The sequence below is a fragment of the Mytilus californianus genome, unplaced genomic scaffold (assembly GCF_021869535.1).
Source record: "Mytilus californianus isolate M0D057914Y unplaced genomic scaffold, xbMytCali1.0.p SCAF_2, whole genome shotgun sequence".
Taxonomy (NCBI): domain Eukaryota; kingdom Metazoa; phylum Mollusca; class Bivalvia; order Mytilida; family Mytilidae; genus Mytilus; species Mytilus californianus.
The window spans coordinates 43,236,469-43,264,097 of record NW_026262668.1 but is presented as its reverse complement, the minus strand read 5'-3'; the positions used below and the strand labels follow the sequence as shown (position 1 = coordinate 43,264,097).

General features: G+C 42.0%; 1 protein-coding gene across 1 annotated transcript in view; it reads right to left on the bottom strand.

The window, feature by feature from the left end:
• Nucleotides 1-27,629, bottom strand: part of LOC127728000 (mucin-16-like) — a 295,239-nt gene that overhangs the window by 164,820 nt on the left and 102,790 nt on the right. Inside the window, exons 8-15 of the mRNA XM_052235153.1 lie at nucleotides 14,946-23,789; nucleotides 14,620-14,724; nucleotides 12,761-12,997; nucleotides 8,630-11,107; nucleotides 5,675-5,908; nucleotides 4,055-5,350; nucleotides 2,573-2,806; nucleotides 29-2,248 (exon numbers count right to left, since the gene is read on the bottom strand). Of these exons, the coding sequence (XP_052091113.1) occupies nucleotides 29-2,248; nucleotides 2,573-2,806; nucleotides 4,055-5,350; nucleotides 5,675-5,908; nucleotides 8,630-11,107; nucleotides 12,761-12,997; nucleotides 14,620-14,724; nucleotides 14,946-23,789 (15,648 nt within the window). The remainder of the gene's footprint in view (nucleotides 1-28; nucleotides 2,249-2,572; nucleotides 2,807-4,054; nucleotides 5,351-5,674; nucleotides 5,909-8,629; nucleotides 11,108-12,760; nucleotides 12,998-14,619; nucleotides 14,725-14,945; nucleotides 23,790-27,629) is intronic.

The following is a 27,629-nucleotide window of genomic DNA, read 5'->3' as shown; positions in this document are numbered from 1 at the left end:
GTATCAGTAGTCTGAAAGACAGTTGTACCTTCAGTGCTTATCTCTGGTGATGTTATAACTGGGGCTGTGCCGGTCGTTGTCTCAGCTGTTGTGACAGTAGTTTGAGAAACAGTTGTTCCGTCGGTGCTGGACAGTGTACTATCAGAAGTCTGAGAGACCGTTGTACCTTCGGTGCTGGTCACTGTCGAAGTTGTGGCTGCGGCTGTGACAGTCGTTGTCTCAGTTGTAGTGCCAGTAGTTTGAGAAACAGTTGTTTCATCGGTGCTGGACAGTGTATTATCAGTTGTCTGAGAGACCGTTGTACCTTCGGTGCTGGTCACTGTCGAAGTTGGGGCTGCGGCTGTGATAGTTGTTGTCTCAGCTGTTGGGCCAGTAGTTTGAGAAACAGTTGTTCCTTTAGTGCTGGACAGAGTTGTATCAGTAGTCTGAGAGACCGTTTTACCTTCGGTGCTGGTCACTGTCAAAGTTGTGGCGTCGGCTGTGATAGTTGTTGTCTCAGTTGTTGCGGCAGTAGTTTGAGAAACAGTTGTTCCTTTAGTGCTGGACTGAGTTGTATCAGTAGTCTGAGAGACGGTTGTACCTTCGGTGCTGGACAGCGTAGTATCAGTAGTCTGAGAGACAGTTGTACCTTTAGTGCTGATCTCTGGCGATGTTAGGACTGGGGCTGTGCCGGTCGTTGTCTCAGCTGTTGTGCCAGTAGTTTGAGAAACAGTTGTTCCGTCGGTGCTGGACAGCGTAGTATCAGTAGTCTGAGAGACAGTTGTACCTTCAGTGCTTATCTCTGCGGATGTTATGACTGGATCTGTGCCAGTTGTTGTCTCAGCTGTAGTGCCAGTAGTTTGAGAAACAGTTGTTCCTTTAGTGCTGGACTGAGTTGTATCAGTAGTCTGAGAGACGGTTGTACCTTCGGTGCTGGACAGCGTAGTATCAGTAGTCTTAAAGACAGTTGTACCTTCAGTGCTTATCTCTGGCGATGTTAGGACTTGGGCTGTGCCGGTCGTTGTCTCAGCTGTTGTGCCAGTAGTTTGAGAAAGAGTTGTTCCGTCGGTGCTGGACAGTGTATTATCAGTAGTATCAGAGACCGTTGTTCCTTCGGTGCTGGTGACTGTCGAAGTTGTGGCGTCGGCTGTGATAGTTGTTGTCTCAGTTGTTGCAGCAGTAGTTTGAGAAACAGTTGTTCCTTTAGTGCTGGACAGAGTTGTATCAGTAGTCTGAGAGACGGTTGTACCTTCGGTGCTGGACAACGTAGTATCAGTGGTCTGAGAGACAGTTGTACCTTCAGTGCTTATCTCTGCGGATGTTATGACTGGATCTGTGCCAGTTGTTGTCTCAGCTGTAGTGCCAGTAGTTTGAGAAACAGTTGTTCCTTTAGTGCTGGACTGAGTTGTATCAGTAGTCTGAGAGACGGTTGTAACTTCGGTGCTGGACAGCGTAGTATCAGTAGTCTGAAAGACAGTTGTACCTTCAGTGCTGATCTCTGGCGATGTTAGGACTGGGGCTGTGCCGGTCGTTGTCTCAGCTGTTGTGCCAGTAGTTCGAGAAACAGTTGTTCCGTCGGTGCTGGACAGTGTTTTATCAGTAGTCTGAGAGACGGTTGTACCTTCGGTGCTGGACAGCGTAGTATCAGTAGTCTGAAAGACAGTTGTACCTTCAGTGCTTATCTCTGGTGATGTTATAACTGGGGCTGTGCCGGTCGTTGTCTCAGCTGTTGTGACAGTAGTTTGAGAAACAGTTGTTCCGTCGGTGCTGGACAGTGTACTATCAGAAGTCTGAGAGACCGTTGTACCTTCGGTGCTGGTCACTGTCGAAGTTGTGGCTGCGGCTGTGACAGTCGTTGTCTCAGTTGTAGTGCCAGTAGTTTGAGAAACAGTTGTTCCGTCGGTGTTGAACAGTGTATTATCAGTAGTCTGAGAGACCGTTGTACCTTCGGTGCTGGTCACTGTCGAAGTTGTGGCTGCGGCTGTGATAGTTGTTGTCTCAGTTGTTGCGGCAGTAGTTTGAGAAACAGTTGTTCCTTTAGTGCTGGACAGAGTTGTATCAGTAGTCTGAGAGACGGTTGTACCTTCGGTGCTAAACAGTGTAGTATCAGTAGTCTGAGAGACAGTTGTACCTTCAGTGCTTATCTCTGCGGATGTAATGACTGGATCTGTGCCAGTTGTTGTCTCAGCTGTAGTGCCAGTAGTTTGAGAAACAGTTGTTCCTTTAGTGCTGGACTGAGTTGTATCAGTAGTCTGAGAGACGGTTGTACCTTCGGTGCTAGACAGCGTAGTATCAGTAGTCTTAAAGACAGTTGTACCTTCAGTCCTTATCTCTGGCGATGTAAGGACTGGGGCTGTGCCGGTCGTTGTCTCAGCTGTTGTGCCAGTAGTTTGAGAAACAGTTGTTCCATCGGTGCTGGACAGTGTATTATCAGTAGTATCAGAGACCGTTGTTCCTTCGGTGCTGGTGACTGTCGAAGTTGTGGCGTCGGCTGTGATAGTTGTTGTCTCAGTTGTTGCGGCAGTAGTTTGAGAAACAGTTGTTCCTTTAATGCTGGACAGAGTTGTATCAGTAGTCTGAGAGACGGTTGTACCTTCGGTGCTGGACAACGTAGTATCAGTGGTCTGAGAGACAGTTGTACCTTCAGTGCTTATCTCTGCGGATGTTATGACTGGATCTGTGCCAGTTGTTGTCTCAGCTGTAGTGCCAGTAGTTTGAGAAACAGTTGTTCCTTTAGTGCTGGACTGAGTTGTATGAGTAGTCTGAGAGACGGTTGTACCTTCGGTGCTGGACAGCGTAGTATCAGTAGTCTGAAAGACAGTTGTACCTTCAGTGCTGATCTCTGGCGATGTTAGGACTGGGGCTGTGCCGGTCGTTGTCTCAGCTGTTGTGCCAGTAGTTCGAGAAACAGTTGTTCCGTCGGTGCTGGACAGTGTTTTATCAGTAGTCTGAGAGACGGTTGTACCTTCGGTGCTGGACAGCGTAGTATCAGTAGTCTGAAAGACAGTTGTACCTTCAGTGCTTATCTCTGGTGATGTTATAACTGGGGCTGTGCCGGTCGTTGTCTCAGCTGTTGTGACAGTAGTTTGAGAAACAGTTGTTCCGTCGGTGCTGGACAGTGTATTATCAGAAGTCTGAGAGACCGTTGTACCTTCGGTGCTGGTCACTGTCGAAGTTGTGGCTGCGGCTGTGACAGTCGTTGTCTCAGCTGTTGGGCCAGTAGTTTGAGAAACAGTTGTTCCTTTAGTGCTGGACAGAGTTGTATCAGTAGTCTGAGAGACCGTTTTACCTTCGGTGCTGGTCACTGTCGAAGTTGTGGCTGCGGCTGTGACAGTCGTTGTCTCAGTTGTAGTGCCAGTAGTTTGAGAAACAGTTGTTTCATCGGAGCTGGACAGTGTATTATCAGTTGTCTGAGAGACCGTTGTACCTTCGGTGCTGGTCACTGTCGAAGTTGGGGCTGCGGCTGTGATAGTTGTTGTCTCAGCTGTTGGGCCAGTAGTTTGAGAAACAGTTGTTCCTTTAGTGCTGGACAGAGTTGTATCAGTAGTCTGAGAGACCGTTTTACCTTCGGTGCTGGTCACTGTCAAAGTTGTGGCGTCGGCTGTGATAGTTGTTGTCTCAGTTGTTGCGGCAGTAGTTTGAGAAACAGTTGTTCCTTTAGTGCTGGACTGAGTTGTATCAGTAGTCTGAGAGACGGTTGTACCTTCGGTGCTGGACAGCGTAGTATCAGTAGTCTGAGAGACAGTTGTACCTTTAGTGCTGATCTCTGGCGATGTTAGGACTGGGGCTGTGCCGGTCGTTGTCTCAGCTGTTGTGCCAGTAGTTTGAGAAACAGTTGTTCCGTCGGTGCTGGACAGCGTAGTATCAGTAGTCTGAGAGACAGTTGTACCTTCAGTGCTTATCTCTGCGGATGTTATGACTGGATCTGTGCCAGTTGTTGTCTCAGCTGTAGTGCCAGTAGTTTGAGAAACAGTTGTTCCTTTAGTGCTGGACTGAGTTGTATCAGTAGTCTGAGAGACGGTTGTACCTTCGGTGCTGGACAGCGTAGTATCAGTAGTCTTAAAGACAGTTGTACCTTCAGTGCTTATCTCTGGCGATGTTAGGACTTGGGCTGTGCCGGTCGTTGTCTCAGCTGTTGTGCCAGTAGTTTGAGAAAGAGTTGTTCCGTCGGTGCTGGACAGTGTATTATCAGTAGTATCAGAGACCGTTGTTCCTTCGGTGCTGGTGACTGTCGAAGTTGTGGCGTCGGCTGTGATAGTTGTTGTCTCAGTTGTTGCAGCAGTAGTTTGAGAAACAGTTGTTCCTTTAGTGCTGGACAGAGTTGTATCAGTAGTCTGAGAGACGGTTGTACCTTCGGTGCTGGACAACGTAGTATCAGTGGTCTGAGAGACAGTTGTACCTTCAGTGCTTATCTCTGCGGATGTTATGACTGGATCTGTGCCAGTTGTTGTCTCAGCTGTAGTGCCAGTAGTTTGAGAAACAGTTGTTCCTTTAGTGCTGGACTGAGTTGTATCAGTAGTCTGAGAGACGGTTGTAACTTCGGTGCTGGACAGCGTAGTATCAGTAGTCTGAAAGACAGTTGTACCTTCAGTGCTGATCTCTGGCGATGTTAGGACTGGGGCTGTGCCGGTCGTTGTCTCAGCTGTTGTGCCAGTAGTTCGAGAAACAGTTGTTCCGTCGGTGCTGGACAGTGTTTTATCAGTAGTCTGAGAGACGGTTGTACCTTCGGTGCTGGACAGCGTAGTATCAGTAGTCTGAAAGACAGTTGTACCTTCAGTGCTTATCTCTGGTGATGTTATAACTGGGGCTGTGCCGGTCGTTGTCTCAGCTGTTGTGACAGTAGTTTGAGAAACAGTTGTTCCGTCGGTGCTGGACAGTGTACTATCAGAAGTCTGAGAGACCGTTGTACCTTCGGTGCTGGTCACTGTCGAAGTTGTGGCTGCGGCTGTGACAGTCGTTGTCTCAGTTGTAGTGCCAGTAGTTTGAGAAACAGTTGTTCCGTCGGTGTTGAACAGTGTATTATCAGTAGTCTGAGAGACCGTTGTACCTTCGGTGCTGGTCACTGTCGAAGTTGTGGCTGCGGCTGTGATAGTTGTTGTCTCAGTTGTTGCGGCAGTAGTTTGAGAAACAGTTGTTCCTTTAGTGCTGGACAGAGTTGTATCAGTAGTCTGAGAGACGGTTGTACCTTCGGTGCTAAACAGTGTAGTATCAGTAGTCTGAGAGACAGTTGTACCTTCAGTGCTTATCTCTGCGGATGTAATGACTGGATCTGTGCCAGTTGTTGTCTCAGCTGTAGTGCCAGTAGTTTGAGAAACAGTTGTTCCTTTAGTGCTGGACTGAGTTGTATCAGTAGTCTGAGAGACGGTTGTACCTTCGGTGCTAGACAGCGTAGTATCAGTAGTCTTAAAGACAGTTGTACCTTCAGTCCTTATCTCTGGCGATGTAAGGACTGGGGCTGTGCCGGTCGTTGTCTCAGCTGTTGTGCCAGTAGTTTGAGAAACAGTTGTTCCATCGGTGCTGGACAGTGTATTATCAGTAGTATCAGAGACCGTTGTTCCTTCGGTGCTGGTGACTGTCGAAGTTGTGGCGTCGGCTGTGATAGTTGTTGTCTCAGTTGTTGCGGCAGTAGTTTGAGAAACAGTTGTTCCTTTAATGCTGGACAGAGTTGTATCAGTAGTCTGAGAGACGGTTGTACCTTCGGTGCTGGACAACGTAGTATCAGTGGTCTGAGAGACAGTTGTACCTTCAGTGCTTATCTCTGCGGATGTTATGACTGGATCTGTGCCAGTTGTTGTCTCAGCTGTAGTGCCAGTAGTTTGAGAAACAGTTGTTCCTTTAGTGCTGGACTGAGTTGTATGAGTAGTCTGAGAGACGGTTGTACCTTCGGTGCTGGACAGCGTAGTATCAGTAGTCTGAAAGACAGTTGTACCTTCAGTGCTGATCTCTGGCGATGTTAGGACTGGGGCTGTGCCGGTCGTTGTCTCAGCTGTTGTGCCAGTAGTTCGAGAAACAGTTGTTCCGTCGGTGCTGGACAGTGTTTTATCAGTAGTCTGAGAGACGGTTGTACCTTCGGTGCTGGACAGCGTAGTATCAGTAGTCTGAAAGACAGTTGTACCTTCAGTGCTTATCTCTGGTGATGTTATAACTGGGGCTGTGCCGGTCGTTGTCTCAGCTGTTGTGACAGTAGTTTGAGAAACAGTTGTTCCGTCGGTGCTGGACAGTGTATTATCAGAAGTCTGAGAGACCGTTGTACCTTCGGTGCTGGTCACTGTCGAAGTTGTGGCTGCGGCTGTGACAGTCGTTGTCTCAGCTGTTGGGCCAGTAGTTTGAGAAACAGTTGTTCCTTTAGTGCTGGACAGAGTTGTATCAGTAGTCTGAGAGACCGTTTTACCTTCGGTGCTGGTCACTGTCGAAGTTGTGGCTGCGGCTGTGACAGTCGTTGTCTCAGTTGTAGTGCCAGTAGTTTGAGAAACAGTTGTTTCATCGGAGCTGGACAGTGTATTATCAGTTGTCTGAGAGACCGTTGTACCTTCGGTGCTGGTCACTGTCGAAGTTGGGGCTGCGGCTGTGATAGTTGTTGTCTCAGCTGTTGGGCCAGTAGTTTGAGAAACAGTTGTTCCTTTAGTGCTGGACAGAGTTGTATCAGTAGTCTGAGAGACCGTTTTACCTTCGGTGCTGGTCACTGTCGAAGTTGTGGCGTCGGCTGTGATAGTTGTTGTCTCAGTTGTTGCGGCAGTAGTTTGAGAAACAGTTGTTCCTTTAGTGCTGGACTGAGTTGTATCAGTAGTCTGAGAGACGGTTGTACCTTCGGTGCTGGACAGCGTAGTATCAGTAGTCTGAGAGACAGTTGTACCTTTAGTGCTGATCTCTGGCGATGTTAGGACTGGGGCTGTGCCGGTCGTTGTCACAGCTGTTGTGCCAGTAGTTTGAGAAACAGTTGTTCCGTCGGTGCTGGACAGCGTAGTATCAGTAGTCTGAGAGACAGTTGTACCTTCAGTGCTTATCTCTGCGGATGTTATGACTAGATCTGTACCAGTTGTTGTCTCAGCTGTAGTGCCAGTAGTTTGAGAAACAGTTGTTCCTTTAGTGCTGGACTGAGTTGTATCAGTAGTCTGAGAGACGGTTGTACCTTCGGTGCTGGACAGCGTAGTATCAGTAGTCTTAAAGACAGTTGTACCTTCAGTGCTTATCTCTGGCGATGTTAGGACTTGGGATGTGCCGGTCGTTGTCTCAGCTGTTGTGCCAGTAGTTTGAGAAAGAGTTGTTCCGTCGGTGCTGGACAGTGTATTATCAGTAGTATCAGAGACCGTTGTTCCTTCGGTGCTGGTGACTGTCGAAGTTGTGGCGTCGGCTGTGATAGTTGTTGTCTCAGTTGTTGCGGCAGTAGTTTGAGAAACAGTTGTTCCTTTAGTGCTGGACAGAGTTGTATCAGTAGTCTGAGAGACGGTTGTACCTTCGGTGCTGGACAGCGTAGTATCAGTAGTATGAGAGACAGTTGTTCCTTCAGTGCTTATCTCTGGCGATGTTATGACTGGGGCTGTGCCGGTCGTTGTCTCACCTGTTGTGCCAGTAGTTTGAGAAACAGTTGTTCCGTCGGTGCTGGACAGTGTATTATCAGTAGTCTGAGAGATCGTTGTACCTTCGGTGCTGGTCACTGTCGAAGTTGTGGCTGCGGCTGTGACACTTGTCTCAGTTGTAGTGCCAGTAGTTTTAGAAACAGTTGTTTCATCGGTGCTGGACAGTGTATTATCAGTAGTCTGAGAGACAGTTGTACCTTCGGTGCTGGTCACTGTCGAAGTTGGGGCTGCGGCTGTGATAGTTGTTGTCTCAGCTGTTGGACCAGTGGTTTGAGAAACAATTATTTCTTTAGTGCTGGACCGAGTTGTATCAGTAGTCTCAGAGACCGTTGTACGTTCGGTGCTGGTCACTGTCGAAGTTGCGGCTGCGGCTGTGCTAGTTGTTGTCTCAGCTGTTGCGCCAGTAGTCTGATAAACAGTTGTTCCTTTACTGCTGGATAGAGTTGTATCAGTAGTCTGAGAGACGGTTGTACCTTCAGTGCTTATCTCTGGCGATGTTACGACTGGGGCTGTGCCGGTCGTTGTCTCAGCTGTTGTGCCAGTAGTTTGAGAAACAGTTGTTCCGTCAGTGCTGGACAGTGTATTATCAGTAGTCTGAGAGACCGTTGTCCCTTCGGTGCTGGTCACTGTCGAAGTTGTGGCTGCGGCTGTGACAGTCGTTGTCTCAGTTGTAGTGCCAGTAGCTTGAGAAACAGTTGTTTCATCGGTGCTGGACAGTATATTATCAGTAGTCCGAAAGACTGTTGTACCTTCGGTGCTGGTCACTGTCGAAGTTGGGGCTGCGGCTGTGATAGTTGTTATCTCAGCTGTTGGGCCAATAGTTTGAGAAAGAGTTGTTGCTTTAGTGCTGGACAGACTTGTATCAGTAGTCTGAGAGACCGTTGTACCTTCGGTGCTGGTCACTGTCGAAGTCGGGGCTGCGGCTGTGATAGTTGTTATCTCAGCTGTTGGGCCAATAGTTTGAGAAACAGTTGTTCCTTTAGTGCTGGACACAGTTGTATCAGTAGTCTGAGAGACGGTTGTACCTTCGGTGCTGGACAGCGTAGTATCAGTAGTCTGAAACACAGTTGTACCTTCAGTGCTTATCTCTGGTGATGTTATGACTGGGGCTGTGCCGGTCGTTGTCTCAGCTGTTGTGCCAGTAGTTTGAGAAACAGTTGTTCCGTCGGTGCTGGACAGTGTACTATCAGTAGTCTGAGAGACCGTTGTACCTTCGGTGCTGGTCATTGTCGAAGGTGTGGCTGCGGCTGTGACAGTCGTTGTCTCAGTTGTTGTGCCAGTAGTTTGAGAAACAGCTGTTTCATCAGTGCTGGACTGTGTATTATCAGTAGTCTGAGAGACCGTTGTACCTTCGGTGCTGGTCACTGTCGAAGTTGGGGCTGCGGCTGTGATAGTTGTTGTCTCAGTTGTTGCGGCAGTAGTTTGAGAAACAGTTGTTCCTTTAGTGCTGGACAGAGTTGTATCAGTAGTCTGAGAGACCGTTATACCTGCGGTGCTGGTCACTGTCGAAGTTGGGGCTGGGGCTGTGATAGTTGTTGTCTCAGCTGTTGTGCCAGTAGTTTGAGAAACAGTTGTTCCTTTAGATCTGGACAGAGTTGTATCAGTAGTCTGAGAGACCGTTGTACCTTCGGTGCTGGTCACTGTCGAAGTTGGGGCTGCGGCTGTGATAGTTGTTGTCTCAGTTGTTGCGGCAGTAGTTTGAGAAACAGTTGTTCCTTTAGTGCTGGACAGAGTTGTATCAGTAGTCTGAGAGACCGTTATACCTGCGGTGCTGGTCACTGTCGAAGTTGGGGCTGGGGCTGTGATAGTTGTTGTCTCAGCTGTTGTGCCAGTAGTTTGAGAAACAGTTGTTCCTTTAGATCTGGACAGAGTTGTATCAGTAGTCTGAGAGACCGTTGTACCTTCGGTGCTGGTCACTGTCGAAGTTGGGGCTGCGGCTGTGATAGTTGTTGTCTCAGTTGTTGCGGCAGTAGTTTGAGAAACAGTTGTTCCTTTAGTGCTGGACAGAGTTGTATCAGTAGTCTGAGAGACCGTTGTACCTTCGGTGCTGGTCACTGTCGAAGTTGGGGCTGGGGCTGTGATAGTTGTTGTCTCAGCTGTTGCGCCAGTAGTTTGAGAAACAGTTGTTCCTTTAGATCTGGACAGAGTTGTATCAGTAGTCTGAAAGACAGTTGTACCTTTAGTGCTTATCTCTGGCGATGTTATGACTGGGGCTGTGCCGGTCGTTATCTCAGCTGTTGTGCCAGTAGTTTGAGTAACAGTTGTTCCGTCGGTGCTGGACAGTGTATTATCAGTAGTCTGAGAGACCGTTGTACCTTCGGTGGTGGTCACTGTCGAAGTTGTGGCTGCGACTATGATAGTTGTTGTCTCAGTTGTTGCGGCAGTAGTTTGAGAAACAGTTGTCCCTTTAGTGCTGGACAGAGTTGTACCAGTAGTCTGAGAAACCGTTGTACCTTCGGTGCTAGTCACAGTCGAAGTTGGGGCTGGGGCTGTGATAGTTGTTGTCTCAGCTGTTGCGCCAGTAGTTTGAGAAACAGTTGTTCCTTTAGTGCTGGACAGAGTTGTATCAGTAGTCTGAGAGACGGTTGTACCTTCGGTGCTGGACAGCGTAGTATCAGTAGTCTGAAAGACAGTTGTACCTTCAGTGCTTATCTCTGGCGATGTTTTGACTGGGGTTGTGCCGGTCGTTGTCTCAGCTGTTGTGCCAGTAGTTTGAGAAACAGTTGTTCTATCGGTGCTGGACAGTGTATTATCAGTAGTCTGAGAGACCGTTGTACCTTCGGTGCTGGTCACTGTCTCAGTTGTTGCTGCGGCTGTGATAGTTGTTGCGGCAGTAGTTTGAGAAACAGTTGTTCCTTCGATGCTGGACATTGTCGTATCAGTAGTCTGTGAGACAGTTGTACCTTCGGTGCTGGACAGTATAGTATCAGTAGTCTGAGTGATGGTTGTACCGTCGGTGCTGGACTGCGCAGTATTAGTACTCTGAGAGACCGTTTTATCTTCGGTGCTTGTCTCTGGCGATGTTGTGACTGCGGCTGTGTCAGTCGTCGTCTCAGCTGTTGTGCCCGTAGTTGGGGAGACTTTGGTACCTTCGGTGGTGGACTGCGAAGTATTCGTAGTCTCGGAAAAAGTTGTGCCTTCGGTGCTTTTGAATGGCGAAGTTGTGTCTGCGGCTGTAACAATAGTTGTATCAGCTGTAGTGCCAGTAGTTTGAGAAACAGTTGTTTCATCGGTGCTGGACAGTGTATTATCAGTAGTCTGAGAGACCGTTGTACCTTCGGTGCTGGTCACTGTCGAAGTTGTGGTTGCGGCTGTGACAGTCGTTGTCTCAGTTGTACTGCCAGTAGTTTGAGAAACAGTTGTTTCATCGGTGCTGGACAGTGTATTATCAGTAGTCTTAGAGACCGTTGTACCTTCGGTGGTGGTCACTGTCGAAGTTTTGGCAGCGGCTGTGATAGCTGTTGTCTCAGCAGTTGCGCCAGTAGTTTGAGAAACAGTTGTTCCTTTAGTGCTGGACAGAGTTATATCAGTAGTCTGAGAGACGGTTGTACCTTCGGTGCTGGACAGCGTAGTATCAATAGTCTGAAAGACAGTTGTACCTTCAGTGCTTATCTCTGGCGATGTTATGACTGGGGCTGTGCCGGTCGTTGTCTCAGCTATTGTGCCAGTAGTTTGAGAAACAGTTGTTCCGTCGGTGCTGGATAGTGTATTATCAGTAATCTGAGAGACCGTTGTACCTTCGGTGCTGGTCACTGTCTCAGTTGTGGCTGCGGCTGTGATAGTTGTTGTCTCAATTGGTGCGGCAGTGGTTTGAGAAACAGTTGTTCCTTTAGTGCTGGACAGAGTTGTATCAGTAGTCTGAGAGACGGTTGTACCTTCGGTGCTGGACAGCGTAGTATCAGTAGTCTGAGAGACAGTTGTACCTTCAGTGCTTATCTCTGGCGATGTTATGACTGGGGCTGTGCCGGTCGTTATCTCAGCTGTTGTGCCAGTAGTTTGAGAAACAGTTGTTCCGTCGGTGCTGAACAGTGTTATATCAGTAGTCTGAGAGACCGTTGTACCTTCGGTGCTGGTCACTGTCTCAGTTGCGGCTGCGGCTGTGATAGTTGTTGTCTCAGTTGTTGCGGCAGTAGTTTGAGAAACAGTTGTTCCTTTAGTGCTGGACAGAGTAGTATCAGTAGTCTGAGAGATGATTGTACCTTCGGTGCTGGACAGCGTAGTATCAGTAGTCTGAGAGACAGTTTTACCTTCAGTGCTTATTTCTGCGGATGTTATGACTGGGGCTGTGCCAGTTGTTGTCTTAGCTGTAGTGCCAGTAGTTTGAGAAACAGTTGTTCCTTTAGTGCTGGACAGAGTTGTATAAGTAGTCTGAGAGACGGTTGTACCTTCGGTGCTGGACAGCGTAGTATCAGTAGTCTGAAAGACAGTTGTACCGTCAGTGCTTATCTCTGGCGATGTTATTACTGGGGCTGTTCCGGTTGTTGTCTCAGCTGTTGTGCCAGTAGTTTGAGAAACAGTTGTTCCGTCGGTGCTGGACAGTGTATTATCAGTAGTCTGAGAGACCGTTGTACCTTCGGTGCTGGTTACTGTCTCAGTTGTGGCTGCGGCTGTGATAGTTGTTGTCTCAGTTGTTGCGGCAGTAGTTTGAGAAACAGTTGTTCCTTTAGTGCCAGACAGAGTTGTGTCAGTTGTTCCTTTAGTGCTGGACAGAGTTGTATAAGTAGTCTGAGAGACGGTTGTACCTTCGGTGCTGGACAGCGTAGTATCAGTAGTCTGAGAGACAGTTGTACCTTCAGTGCTTATCTGTGCGGATGTTATGACTGGGGCTGTGCCAGTTGTTGTCTCAGCTGTAGTGCCAGTAGTTTGAGAAACAGTTGTTCCGTCGGCGATGGACAGTGTAGTATCAGTAGACTGAGAGACGGTTGTACCTTCAGTGCTTATCTCTGCGGATGTTATGACTGGGGCTGTGCCAGTTGTTGTCTCAGCTGTAGTGCCAGTAGTTTGAGAAACAGTTGTTCCGTCGGTGCTGGACAGTGTATTATCAGTAGTCTGAGAGACCGTTGTACCTTCGGTGCTGGTCACTGTCGAAGTTGTGGCTGCGGCTGTGATAGTTGTTGTTTCAGTTGTTGCGGCAGTAGTTTGAGAAACAGTTGTTCCTTTAGTGCCGGACAGAGTTGTGTCAGTAGTCTGAGAAACGGTTGTACCTTCGGTGCTGGACAGCGTAGTATCAGTAGTCTGAGAGACAGTTGTACCTTCAGTGCTTATCTCTGCGGATATTATGACTGGGGCTGTGCCAGTTGTTGTCTCAGCTGTAGTGCCAGTAGTTTGAAAAACAGTTGTCCCGTCGGCGCTGGACAGTGTAGTATCAGTAGACTGAGAGACGGTTGTACCGTCGGTGTTTGCCTCTGGCGATGTAGTGACTGTCAATGGCAAAGTTGTAGCTAAAATAGATAAAAGTTATGTTAAACTTTGCAGAACATCGAATTTATATTATATTACTCCCGAAGTCATGATTGAATTATTCCCTACTTGATCTAAACGAGTTTTTCTCGTTACAAGCATTTGGAAATCTTTTGATTTTTATGCCCCACCTACGACAGTAGAGGGGTATTATGTTTTTCGGTCTGTGCGTCCGTTCGTTCGTCCGTCCGTCCGTCTGTCCTGCTTCAGGTTAAAGTTTTTGGTCAAGGTAGTTTTTGATGAAGTTGAAGTCCAATCAACTTGAAACTTAGTACACATGTTTCCTATGATATGATCTTTCTATTTTTAATGCCTAATTAGAGTTTTGACCCCAATTTCACGGTCCACTGATCATAGAAAATGATAGTGCGAGTGGGGCATCCGTGTACTATGGACACATTCTTGTTTAAGGTTAATTTAGGGATAAATCACTTTCTGTAGGGAAATACAATGAAAGTGGTATGTTGAAGACACTGAATTGGAAAAAAATAGAAAATTATGCTATCTTTATTGATAAACGAAAAAGATGATACAATGTGGATATTTTAGTAGAAACATGCCATCAGTGATGTCATGGAAGTATCAAGATTGACCTCTTTGACCAAATGGTCTATTTTATAATTACCTATTAATAGATAACTTATCTACATTAAATTGTCATTTTACAAATAGATAATTGATATACCTTACACTTATACTAAAAGATATCTTACTCGCAATAATTTTTTTGTATAAGTGGTCGCAGTAAAACATATTTTTGTGGTAAAGTCCATATCTAATCGTAAATATCTAAATCTCAAAATGATCCCATTTCTGATTTTTACACTGTTTCCTTAATTGATGCATGACCAAAATCTTACAGCAAATATGTTAGACAAAATTCAAAAAATCAGATACAGATATATAATATTGTACTGGAAATATTTTGAATGTAGTTAAAAAAAAAAAGAGACTAGTATATTTTAAATGTTACTTATTGATACATAAAAGGGGTTCAAAATTAATTTTACTTTGAAGTTTGAAATATCTATTTTTGGTGGTAAAAGATACATACCATTAAGTAAATAAAAGAAAACGAACTTTTAAAATAACAAGAGGATCACTTTGATTATAGCTGGACTATTTGTGATTGAATACGCTGAAAATGCGCGTACAGAACATTTGAGTATAGTTAATAATATTGTTATAGTATAAAATATTGCAAACAGACCAAATCTTAATTTGAACTGAAAACAAATTGAGAAATATCTTTCAGGTTTTGAACAAAATAAGACCTTAGTCAACTCCTTTTAGTGTAATGAGAATACACTGCTTTTGAAAATAACACAAATGCATTTTTTGATTACAGATAATGGTTTATGGCGGTACTTTTCGCCCCTGATTCTCATGGTATGTTTGAGTGAGTCTCTATTGTCTGTTGCAGGTTGATAATTATTCTATTGCACATATGTCAGCGGTTATAGAGATTAAACGTTGTTTAAACTTACGCTGTGACCAAATGTACATTACAGTTTTGGAGATGATATAGAACAGATTTTCAATTATATTTGTAAACACATGGGAAATTCTAGAAAAAAATAAATGAAATAAACACAATATTTACCCGTTTGATCCGCAGTTGAACTGTCAACCTGAGCTGAGGTAGTATATTCGACTATCGAAGTTGGAGCTACAGTGGTGGATGATATTTCTGGAGTGGAAGTAGCAGCTAGAAATTAAAACGAAATGTATAATCTATCCTCATAAAATACGAAATGGATGCTTACATCGATTGTTTGTACTGCGTTAAGATTAAGTTTTGTTAGCCAGAAATTTGGAAACTATTTTCTAAAAGACATAAAATTATTTCCATTATAAGTATTTAGACACACAATTAAACTAAATATCAACTCAAAACAATATTATTTATATACAATAAAATATAACTACCAAAATTTATTGACAGGGTTTCAGAGGCGTTAGTTTGTGTTGCAGTGGTAGTCAGAGTCAGAGTTGTAGAATGTTTTGCTGTTGTAGATTGGAGTTCCGTGCTTAAAATTTGTACGAAAGTTGTAGTAAGCAAATCATTTGTAGTTATGTGGTCTTCTGTTGTAGAAGTAAGTGCTTCAGTGGTTGAAGTTTGTTTTGCAGTTGGAGTAGAATCTTCAGTTAACGTTGTTGTAACTGCTTCCAATGTAGACGTGTTCTCTACCGTCGTCGTTTGAAGATCTGCTATTGTCTCTCTAGCAGGTGTAGAGGTAGCTTCAGAAGAAGTCATTTGTTTCGATGTTGTAAAAGGAGTTTCATTAGTGGTATCGATTCTTTGATGGTTACCTGTAGTGTGTTTTGCAGTTGGAGTTGAGGCATAAACAGTTGTAGATTGTTTTTCAACTGTAGTGAAAGCAGTACTATTTTTTTCCTCTACACTTGTAGTAATAGCTTCTGTTGAAGTAGTGGCCTCTATTGTTGAAGTTGGAGCTTCTTTTGCTGTTTTTCTTGCAGTTGTTGAGATAACCTCTGCAGTGGTAGTTTGTTCGCCACTTGTAGTTTCTTCGGATGTTGTGTTTAGTTCGGAACTTGTTGTTTCTCCTGCTGTTGTAGTTTTGACTATAGTCGTAACAGCTTCTATTGTTGAAGTTTCGGTATTGGAAATTGCTTCAGTAGTTTGAGTACAAGCTTCATTGGACGAAGTTGTTACTGGTTCCTTTTGTGTCGTGGCCTCTATCATCGTAGTATGAATCTTTATTGTTGTATCATTTGCAGTAGTAGAGAAAGATTCAGAAGTGGAATATTGTTGAGCAGTTGTAATAGGAGATTCAGTAGTTGTAGTTTGTTGTGTAGTGGCAGTATTATCTGCTGTTGTTGTCTGAACTAGAGAAGTTGTTCTTCGTTCTGTCGTTGTAGATGGGAGCTCAGACGTAGTGGTTTTATCGGAAGTCGTAGTCGAAACTTCAGTACTAGATGTTTCCTCTATACTTGTAGTTACACCCTCTGTTAAAGTAGTGGCCTTCATTGTGGAAGTTTGGGCGTTAGTTGTTTTTAGTTCTGCAGTTGTAGAGAGAGCTGCAGTAGTGGAAGTTTGTTCTGCAGCTACAGAAGTTTCTTCAATTGGGGTTGATTGATCAAATGTTGTTGTGACCGCTTCCATTGTAGTAGAAGCCTCTGTCGTCGTAGTTTGAATATCTCTTGTTGTTTCACTAGCAGTTGTAGACAAAGATTCAGAAGAGGAATATTGTTGAGTAGTTGTAGTAGGAGTATCAGAAGTGGTAGTGTGTTGTGCACTCATAGTTTCCTCAGCTGTTGTGGTTTGGACATGAGAAGTTGTAATTTGTTCCTCGGTTGTAGTCGGGGGCTCAGACGTTATGGTTTTATCTGAAGTCGGTGTCGAAGCTTCAGTACTAGTTGTCTCCTCTACACTTGCAGTCACAGCTTCTGTTGTTGTAGTGGCCTCCATTGTTGAAGTTGGAGCTTCTTTTGCTGTTTTTCTTGATGTTGTTACAAGAGCTCCTGAAGTGGTAGTTTGTTCGGCATTTGTAGTTTCTTCAGCTGCTGTATTTTGTTCGGAACTTGTTGTTTCTCCTGCTGTTGTAGTTAGGACTACATTTGTTGTAACAGCTTTTGTTGAAGTAGAGGCCTCTATTGTTGAAGTTTCGGTATTGGAAATTGCTTCAGTAGTTGGAGTACGAGCTTCAATGGACGATGTTTGCTCGGAATTTGTAACTGGTTCCTTTTGTGTCGTGGCCTCTATCGTCGTAGTATGAATCTCTATTGTTGTTTTATTTGCAGTAGTAGAGAAAGATTCAGAAGAGGAATATTGTTGAGCAGTTGTAAAAGGAGTATCAGTAGTTGTAGTTTGTTGTGCAGTGGCAGTATAATCTGCTGTTGTTGTCTGAACTAAAGAAGTTGTTCTTCGTTCTGTCGTTGTAGATGGGACCTCAGACTTAGTGGTTTTGCCGGAAGTCGTAGTAGATGCTAGAGCACTAGATGTTTCCTCTATACTTGTAGTAACACCTTCTGTTGAAAAAGGGGCTATCATTCTGGAAGTTTGGGCTTTAGTTGTTGTTACTTCTGCAGTTTTAGAGAGAGCTTCAGTGGTGGAAATTTGTCTTACAGTTACAGAAGTAGCTTCAATTGGGGTTGATTGATCAAATGTTGTTGTGACCGCTTCCATTGTAGTAGAAGCCTCTGTCGTCGTAGTTTGAATATCTCTTGTTGTTTCACTAGCAGTTGTAGACAAAGATTCAGAAGAGGAATATTGTTGAGCAGTTGTAGTAGGATTATCAGAAGTGGTAGTGTGTTGTCCACTTATAGTTTCTTCAGCCGTTGTGGTTTGGACATGAGAAGTTGTCATTTGTTCTTCGGTTGTAGTCGGGGGCTCAGACGTTGTGGTTTTATCTGAAGTCGTTGTCGAAGCTTCAATACTAGTTTTCTCCTCTACACTTGTAGTAACAGCTTCTGTTGTTGTGGCCTCTATTGTTGAAGTTGGAGCTTCTTTTGCTGTTTTTCTTGATGTTGTTACAAGAGCTCCTGAAGTGGTAGTTTGTTCGGCATTTGTAGTTTCTTCAGCTGCTGTATTTTGTTCGGAACTTGTTGTTTCTCCTGCTGTTGTAGTTAGGACTACATTTGTTGTAACAGCTTTTGTTGAAGTAGAGGCCTCTATTGTTGAAGTTTCGGTATTGGAAATTGCTGCAGTAGTTGGAGTACGAGCTTCAATGGACGATGTTTGCTCGGAATTTGTAACTGGTTCCTTTTGTGTCGTTGCCTCTATCGTCGTAGTATGAATCTCTATTGTTGTTTTATTTGCAGTAGAAGAGAAAGATTCAGAAGTGGAATATTGTTGAGCAGTTGTAATAGGAGTTTCAGTAGTTGTAGTTTGTTGCGTAGTGGAAGTATCATCTGCTGTTGTTGTCTGAACTAGAGAAGTTGTTCTTCGTTCTGTCGTTGTAGATGGGAGCTCAGACGTAGTGGTTTTATCGGAAGTCGTAGTCGAAGCTTCAGTACTAGATGTTTCCTCTATACTTGTAGTTACATCCTCTGTTGAAGTAGTGGCCTTCATTGTGGAAGTTTGGGCGTAAGCTTTTGTTAGTTCTGCATTTGTAGAGAGAGCTTCAGTAGTGGAAGTTTGTTCTGCAGTTACAGAAGTTTCTTCAATTGGGGTTGATTGATCAAATGTTGTTGTGACCGCTTCCATTGTAGTAGAAGCCTCTGTCGTCGTAGTTTGAATATCTCTTGTTGTTTCACTAGCAGATGTAGACAAAGATTTAGAAGAGGAATATTGTTCAGTAGTTGTAGTAGGAGTATCAGAAGTGGTAGTGTGTTGTGCACTCATAGTTTCCTCAGCTGTTGTGGTTTGGACATGAGAAGTTGTAATTTGTTCTTCGGTTGTAGTTGGGGGCTCAGACGTTATGGTTTTATCTGAAGTCGTTGTCGAAGCTTCAGTACTAGTTGTCTCCTCTACACTTGTAGTAACAGCTTCTGTTGTTGTTGTGGCCTCTATTGTTGAAGTTGGAGCTTCTTTTGCTGTTTTTCTTGATGTTGTTACAAGAGCTCCTGAAGTGGTAGTTTGTTCGCCATTTGATGTTTCTTCGGCTGCTGTATTTTGTTCGGAACTTGTTGTTTCTCCTGCTGTTGTAGTTAGGACTACATTTGTTGTAACAGCTTTTGTTGAAGTAGAGGCCTCTCTTGTTGAAGTTTCGGTATTGGAAATTGCTTCAGTAGTTGGAGTACGAGCTTCAATGGACGATGTTTCCTCGGAATTTGTAACTGGTTCCTTTTGTGTCGTGGCTTCTATCGTCGTAGTATGAATCTCTATTGTTGTTTTATTAGCTGTAGTAGAGAAAGATTCAGAAGTGGAATATTGTTGAGCAGTTGTAATAGGAGTTTCAGTAGTTGTAGTTTGTTGTGTAGTGGCAGTATTATCTGCTGTTGTTGTCTGAACTAAAGAAGTTGTTTTTCGTTCTGTCGTTGTAGATGGGACCTCAGACTTAGTGGTTTTACCGGAAGTCGTAGTAGAAGCTAGAGCACTAGATGTTTCCTCTATACTTGTAGTAACACCTTCTGTTGAAGTAGTGGCTATCATTGTGGAAGTTTGGGCTTTAGTTGTTGTTACTTCTGCAGTTTTAGAGAGAGCTTCAGTGGTGGAAATTTGTCCTACAGTTACAGAAGTAGCTTCAATTGGGGTTGATTGATCAAATGTTGTTGTGACCGCTTCCATTGTAGTAGAAGCCACTGTCGTCGTAGTTTGAATATCTCTTGTTGTTTCACTAGCAGTTGTAGACAAAGATTCAGAAGAGGAATATTGTTCAGTAGTTGTAGTAGGAGTATCAGAAGTGGTAGTGTGTTGTCCACTTATAGTTTCTTCAGCCGTTGTGGTTTGGACATGAGAAGTCGTAATTTGTTCTTCGGTTGTAGTCGGGGGCTCAGACGTTATGGTTTTATCTGAAGTCGTTGTCGAAGCTTCAGTACTAGTTGTCTCCTCTACACTTGTAGTAACAGCTTCTGTTGTTGTTGTGGCCTCTATTGTTGAAGTTGGAGCTTCTTTTGCTGTTTTTCTTGATGTTGTTACAAGAGCTCCTGAAGTGGTAGTTTGTTCGCCATTTGTAGTTTCTTCAGCTGCTGTATTTTGTTCGGAACTTGTTGTTTCTCCTGCTGTTGTAGTTAGGACTACATTTGTTGTAACAGCTTTTGTTGAAGTAGAGGCCTCTATTGTTGAAGTTTCGGTATTGGAAATTGCTTCAGTAGTTGGAGTACGAGCTTCAATGGACGTTGTTTGCTCGGAATTTGTAACTGGTTCCTTTTGTGTCGTTGCCTCTATCGTCGTAGTATGAATCTCTATTGTTGTTTTATTTGCAGTAGAAGAGAAAGATTCAGAAGTGGAATATTGTTGAGCAGTTGTAATAGGAGTTTCAGTAGTTGTAGTTTGTTGCGTATTGGCAGTATCATCTGCTGTCGTTGTCTGAACTAGAGAAGTTGTTCTTCGTTCTGTCGTTGTAGATGGGACCTCAGACGTAGTGGTTTTATCGGAAGTCGTAGTCGAAGCTTCAGTACTAGATGTTTCCTCTATACTTGTAGTTACACCCTCTGTTAAAGTAGTGGCCTTCATTGTGGAAGTTTGGGCGTTAGTTGTTTTTAGTTCTGCAGTTGTAGAGAGAGCTTCAGTAGTGGAAGTTTGTTCTGCAGTTACAGAAGTTTCTTCAATTGGGGTTGATTGATCAAATGTTGTTGTGACCGCTTCCATTGTAGTAGAAGCCTCTGTCGTCGTAGTTTGAAAATCTCTTGTTGTTTCACTAGCAGTTGTAGACAAAGATTTAGAAGAGGAATATTGTTGAGTAGTTGTAGTAGGAGAATCAGAAGTGGTAGTGTGTTGTGCACTCATAGTTTCCTCAGCTGTTGTGGTTTGGACATGAGAAGTTGTAATTTGTTCTTCGGTTGTAGTTGGGGGCTCAGACGTTATGGTTTTATCTGAAGTCGTTGTCGAAGCTTCAATACTAGTTGTCTCCTCTACTCTTGTAGTCACAGCTTCTGTTGTTGTTGTGGCCTCTATTGTTGAAGTTGGAGCTTCTTTTGCTGTTTTTCTTGATGTTGTTACAAGAGCTCCTGAAGTGGTAGTTTGTTCGCCATTTGAAGTTTTTTCAGCTGCTGTATTTTGTTCGGAACTTGTTGTTTCTCCTGCTGTTGTAGTTAGGACTATATTTGTTGTAACAGCTTTTGTTGAAGTAGAGGCCTCTATTGTTGAAGTTTCGGTATTGGAAATTGCTGCAGTAGTTGGAGTACGAGCTTCAATGGACGATGTTTGCTCGGAATTTGTAACTGGTTCCTTTTGTGTCGTGGCCTCTATTGTCGTAGTATGAATCTCTATTGTTGTTTTATTTGCAGTAGTAGAGAAAGATTCAGAAGTGGAATATTGTTGAGCAGTTGTAATAGGAGTTTCAGTAGTTGTAGTTTGTTGTGTAGTGGCAGTATCATCTGCTGTTGTTGTCTGAACTAAAGAAGTTGTTCTTCGTTCTGTCGTTGTAGATGGGACCTCATACTTAGTGGTTTTACCGGAAGTCGTAGTAGAAGCTAGAGTACTAGATGTTTCCTCTATACTTGTAGTAACACCTTCTGTTGAAGTAGTGGCTATCATTGTGGAAGTTTGGGCTTTAGTTGTTGTTACTTCTGCAGTTTTAGAGAGAGCTTCAGTGGTGGAAATTTGTCCTACAGTTACAGAAGTAGCTTCAATTGGGTTTGATTGATCAAATGTTGGTGTGACCGCTTCCATTGTAGTAGAAGCCTCTGTCGTCGTAGTTTGAATATCTCTTGTTGTTTCACTAGCAGTTGTAGACAAAGATTCAGAAGAGGAATATTGTTGAGCAGTTGTAGTAGGATTATCAGAAGTGGTAGTGTGTTGTCCACTTATAGTTTCTTCAGCCGTTGTGGTTTGGACATGAGAAGTTGTAATTTGTTCTTCGGTTGAAGTCGGGGGCTCAGACGTTATGGTTTTATCTGAAGTCGTTGTCGAAGCTTCAGTACTAGTTGTCTCCTCTACACTTGTAGTAACAGCTTCTGTTGTTGTTGTGGCCTCTATTGTTGAAGTTGGAGCTTCTTTTGCTGTTTTTCTTGATGTTGTTACAAGAGCTCCCGAAGTGGTAGTTTGTTCGCCATTTGAAGTTTTTTCAGATGCTGTATTTTGTTCGGAACTTGTTGTTTCTCCTGCTGTTGTAGTTAGGACTACATTTGTTGTAACAGCTTTTGTTGAAGTAGAGGCCTCTATTGTTGAAGTTTCGGTATTGGAAATTGCTGCAGTAGTTGGAGTACGAGCTTCAATGGACGATGTTTCCTCGGAATTTGTAACTGGTTCCTTTTGTGTCGTTGCCTCTATCGTCGTAGTATGAATCTCTATTGTTGTTTTATTTGCAGTAGAAGAGAAAGATTCAGAAGTGGAATATTGTTGAGCAGTTGTAATAGGAGTATCAGTAGTTGTAGTTTGTTGCGTAGTGGCAGTATCATCTGCTGTTGTTGTCTGAACTAGAGAAGTTGTTCTTCGTTCTGTCGTTGTAGATGGGAGCTCAGACGTAGTGGTTTTAGCGGAAGTCGTAGTCGAAGCTTCAGTACTAGATGTTTCCTCTATACTTGTAGTTACACCCTCTGTTAAAGTAGTGGCCTTCATTGTGGAGGTTTGGGCGTTAGTTGTTTTTAGTTCTGCAGTTGTAGAGAGAGCTTCAGTAGTGGAAGTTTGTTCTGCAGTTACAGAAGTTTCTTCAATTGGGGTTGATTGATCAAATGTTGTTGTGACCGCTTCCATTGTAGTAGAAGCCTCTGTCGTCGTAGTTTGAATATCTCTTGTTGTTTCACTAGCAGTTGTAGACAAAGATTTAGAAGAGGAATATTGTTGAGTAGTTGTAGTAGGAGAATCAGAAGTGGTAGTGTGTTGTGCACTCATAGTTTCCTCAGCTGTTGTGGTTTGGACATGAGAAGTTGTAATTTGTTCTTCGGTTGTAGTTGGGGGCTCAGACGTTATGGTTTTATCTGAAGTCGTTGTCGAAGCTTCAATACTAGTTGTCTCCTCTACTCTTGTAGTCACAGCTTCTGTTGTTGTTGTGGCCTCTATTGTTGAAGTTGGAGCTTCTTTTGCTGTTTTTCTTGATGTTGTTACAAGAGCTCCTGAAGTGGTAGTTTGTTCGCCATTTGAAGTTTTTTCAGCTGCTGTATTTTGTTCGGAACTTGTTGTTTCTCCTGCTGTTGTAGTTAGGACTATATTTGTTGTAACAGCTTTTGTTGAAGTAGAGGCCTCTATTGTTGAAGTTTCGGTATTGGAAATTGCTGCAGTAGTTGGAGTACGAGCTTCAATGGACGATGTTTGCTCGGAATTTGTAACTGGTTCCTTTTGTGTCGTGGCCTCTATTGTCGTAGTATGAATCTCTATTGTTGTTTTATTTGCAGTAGTAGAGAAAGATTCAGAAGTGGAATATTGTTGAGCAGTTGTAATAGGAGTTTCAGTAGTTGTAGTTTGTTGTGTAGTGGCAGTATCATCTGCTGTTGTTGTCTGAACTAAAGAAGTTGTTCTTCGTTCTGTCGTTGTAGATGGGACCTCATACTTAGTGGTTTTACCGGAAGTCGTAGTAGAAGCTAGAGTACTAGATGTTTCCTCTATACTTGTAGTAACACCTTCTGTTGAAGTAGTGGCTATCATTGTGGAAGTTTGGGCTTTAGTTGTTGTTACTTCTGCAGTTTTAGAGAGAGCTTCAGTGGTGGAAATTTGTCCTACAGTTACAGAAGTAGCTTCAATTGGGGTTGATTGATCAAATGTTGTTGTGACCGCTTCCATTGTAGTAGAAGCCTCTGTCGTCGTAGTTTGAATATCTCTTGTTGTTTCACTAGCAGTTGTAGACAATGATTCAGAAGAGGAATATTGTTGAGCAGTTGTAGTAGGATTATCAGAAGTGGTAGTGTGTTGTCCACTTATAGTTTCTTCAGCTGTTGTGGTTTGGACATGAGAAGTTGTAATTTGTTCTTCGGTTGTAGTCGGGGGCTCAGACGTTATGGTTTTATCTGAAGTCGTTGTCGATGCTTCAGTACTAGTTGTCTCCTCTACACTTGTAGTAACAGCTTCTGTTGTTGTTGTGGCCTCTATTGTTAAAGTTGGAGCTTCTTTTGCTGTTTTTCTTGATGTTGTTGAAAAAGCTCCTGAAGTGGTAGTTTGTTCGTCACCTGTAGTTTGTCCAACTGTTGTATTTTGTTCGGCACTTGTTATTTCTCCTGCTGTTGTAGTTTGGACTAGAATTGTTGTACCAGATTCTGTTAAAGTAGTTGCCTCTATTGTAAATTTAGAAAGCAAACAAAAAAGTTTAGTTTGAAAATGAAAAACAAAATTTGAAAGTAAAAAATATCTTAGTCAATGATGAAATTAAAGACTATTTTTAATTGAGTAAAAAAATAGGTTTTGGATGAAAAAGTCTGTTTAGGTTTGACCTTTTATATGTGATGCCCTTAAATAGGTAAAATCTGGTTTTAAATATCAACATAATATGTTTATTGGGTTTCGGATTGAAAGCAAAAGCCACTGACATCAAGGTTTTCAGTGTCAAGTGTTAGAATAAGTGAATAAGGCAGTGCATGATGTTGTTTTTACATAGTAGCAAAACAAAAATGTAATTTTAAAGCAATTTTCACTTTAACATTTTTTAATATTATTGTTCAATGCACAAACATGTGATGACGCTTTGATAATCCGGCTTTGATTTGTATTCGAAATTTCGCTAGCATTGTATTTATATGTTTGTGAAAAGTGTTTAAAATGAAGCATAAAAGTGTGATAGCATTTTTGGTGATCAAGCTTTAATTATTTTTACACAATTCTGTTTTAGTATTGGAGAATATTGTAGTAAAAATGCACAGGCGTACAGATGTGTTGGAGGTTTTTTTCCCCTGCTATAAGTTTATCATAGAAATCTGTTTGGTCATTGTTGGATATTGTTATGACAGTACACAACAGGCAGAAACAAAAATCTGAAACCGTTTTGGTGATCAAATTTATCACAAAAAATGGATTTATCAAAAGTTGGATATCGTTATGTGTACTATAAACATAAAAACTGTGATGCCCTTTTTTGTGAACTAGCCGTAATTTCATAATCATCATACACAATTTTGCTTAATTGTCATCGGATATTGTTGAGGGAAGTGTAATCCATGTGTGATAACGTTTTGTTCAGTTTGAACCTTTATAATACATTTTCTTTACATTAAGGAAATTAAAAAGACGACTATAAGGTGACGCTTCAAAAAATGACTTTAAATGTCATGTTAGTTTTTTGTTTATATCTAACCATATTAAACATTTGAACTATCAACCTGGGTAAAATAAATATAGGCGACTACACATATTACATTTTGAAATGTGAATCATGAAACATGCACTTCATGTGATATTTATATAAAAATTTGTCTATTTTTAGTTTGCTATTTAACGATGAAACGTTAAAACAGAGTTTGTAGCAAGCTCGATTACTTAAAAAATGGCCTGGTCCATGACATGCACTATCAATATAACAAATACAAACTACAAAATCAGAGGCTTGCAGCGGTCACCAAGCTGTAATATGATCACACAATCTTGCTAAAGTTAGTAAAACATGCATCAGTAATAAGGCTATTCAGTCTTTCGAAGCTATGATATTTTAATCTGCCACCATGGAAAACATATAACACATGTGTAATTTGTGTAAATGATTAGGTGTTCCTCGCCATATTATGCACTGATACAAACGTATAGGATATCTATTAACAAAAATTCCAGCAAAACATCTACTATGCAACTATGTTATTCATAATATTCTGCAACTATGTCAATATAAAACACCTGTACAGTAACTTAGTCATTCAGAATACAGTACACATGGAATAATGTCATTCATAATTAACCTGCAACCATATATCATTAATAATACACATGAACACCAGTAAGTAGTTTGTGCGTATGTTAATGACGAAACATATATATTAGTTTAAGTCCATATATTTTACACATGAAGTCGCAGAGGAAATGATATCACATAACAAATATCTAAACAAAACAAGGCGATAAATATAGATTCCACCACTGCAACAAATGTGTTACGATATTTCTCCACTCGAGACAGTTAAATTTTAATATTTAAAGCGCGAGGCTTGCCGAGCTTTTTAAATAATTAAAATTTAAATGTTGAGAGTGGAGAAATATCGTAATACACGAGATATAGTGGTGGAATCTGTTTCTCTAATGATTTTTATCCTTCCCTTTCAAAGATTTGCAGAAAGTTGTGTTCTTTATATGTGACGTCATCAGTCATGGTCGCCTTTTTTCATGACGTCAAAATAGGAAATTCAGAAGAAACCAAGAAAATTTGACGTCATAATTAAATTTCATTTGCCGAGAACAGATATTTCACTAGTGAGGAGAAATATTTTTCTCACACCGATCAAGGAATGTGAAAATAGCACAAAAATTTAAGAACTTATTTTCTTCACTTAAATTTCTTTTCATGATACAGAAATATGTGTGTGACATACTTAGTACTGTAGATTCAGAAATGTGAGATGTATTTTTAATGAGACAAAGACGGGATATGGGTCAGATTGTATTCTTCCAAACTACCATCTAGTTGCAATTAATAATATGCATAATTCAATAAAAGATACATGTTTCTAAAGCGATTTAATGAATTTCGCATTTCATTTCACTGCTGTCTACGATAATAATGCCTGAAAAATTTATATCATTTTTATAAGATAATGGCTTACATTTTTGTACTAAAATTCTTTAAATGTGGTTTCGACTGAACATAAAATAGTTCAATGAAGATGCTGCATTATATTGATTCATTATTGAAAAGTCATCTTATTTAGAAAACTAACATGCATATAAAATTACTTACAAATACATATTCATTCACTATTGGTAAAATTTATCGTAATTTTCATTTTATACAAATTGTTGAATATTGAAGTTAAATATGAATTCCATGTAATATACCGATGTCATTTATTATACATGCATTAGCATTATTATAGATTGAATGCGTGAATTCTTGATTTCGAAATTGTTTAGTGACCTTTAGTGCAATGATAATTCATCAAAGTCAACAAAAATACTTTTGATCAAAGCGTCCAAACAAATAAATTATCGTAATTTCAAATTAAATTGTATAATAGCAAATCATAGCACGGATTATTATGATAAGTACATGGTAAATGTTGTAAAAGGTGGAGGTTCTATAGGCCTAAGAAAATGAAATATTACAATACAATATGACAATACCAGGTGATATTGGCTTTAATGTGATTTTGATATACGTGTATGTGCAAAGGTCAGAATGAAAGATCTAAATAGTGCGAATATTCACTGAGATTTTACGGTCGAAAAATACTAGTTTTTCAACAAAAAATGTAGATTAGCATATTTGACACATCTTTGTTAATGGAAAATATTGAGCACATGCAAGTACTACAACATATTTACATGAAAGGAGTTGTTCATATGAACAAACATTTTGGTACTTGGTTTAGTTGGTATTTGCACGTGCTTTTTGATTTGCAGGTCCGAAAAGTATCGCAAATTGACAAAATTCTGAGCAGAACGGCCTAATCTGTGATGTCACAACTACATTTAATGTGACGTCATGGATAGAAAACTAGATAACAATCGAAACCTTAAATAAAATTTTTTTTGGTGAATTCTAGCTTTACAACCCTTTCAATCCGCATTTTTTTTTCGAAAGCTTGAACCTGAACCTGAAGTTATAATTTGATTCGTGGTATTGTCCTTCCTGACAGGAAGTACTGGTTTGCTGCAAAGAAAAGCTGTTGCCAGAAGTAGATCTAAAACTTTTTTATTATTCAATATGCAAATAATTTCAGTAGCTTGATAATCGAGTTTTTGTTAGACGAATGTAGGAAGCAAAGATGCCTTACGTAGGCAATAAATTGAATAAACCAAAACTACATGAAATCTATCATAGAATATCTACTTCATGAAATATTTCATTATTGCAGAGAGCCAGTGGGACCAGGACTACTTCTCAAGAAGAGAAATATTATAACGTTTCAAGTAAATTCGAGCTTTCGAAAAAGACTTTCTTGAAATTACTAAAAAAAAAGTATATACATGCAACAAAA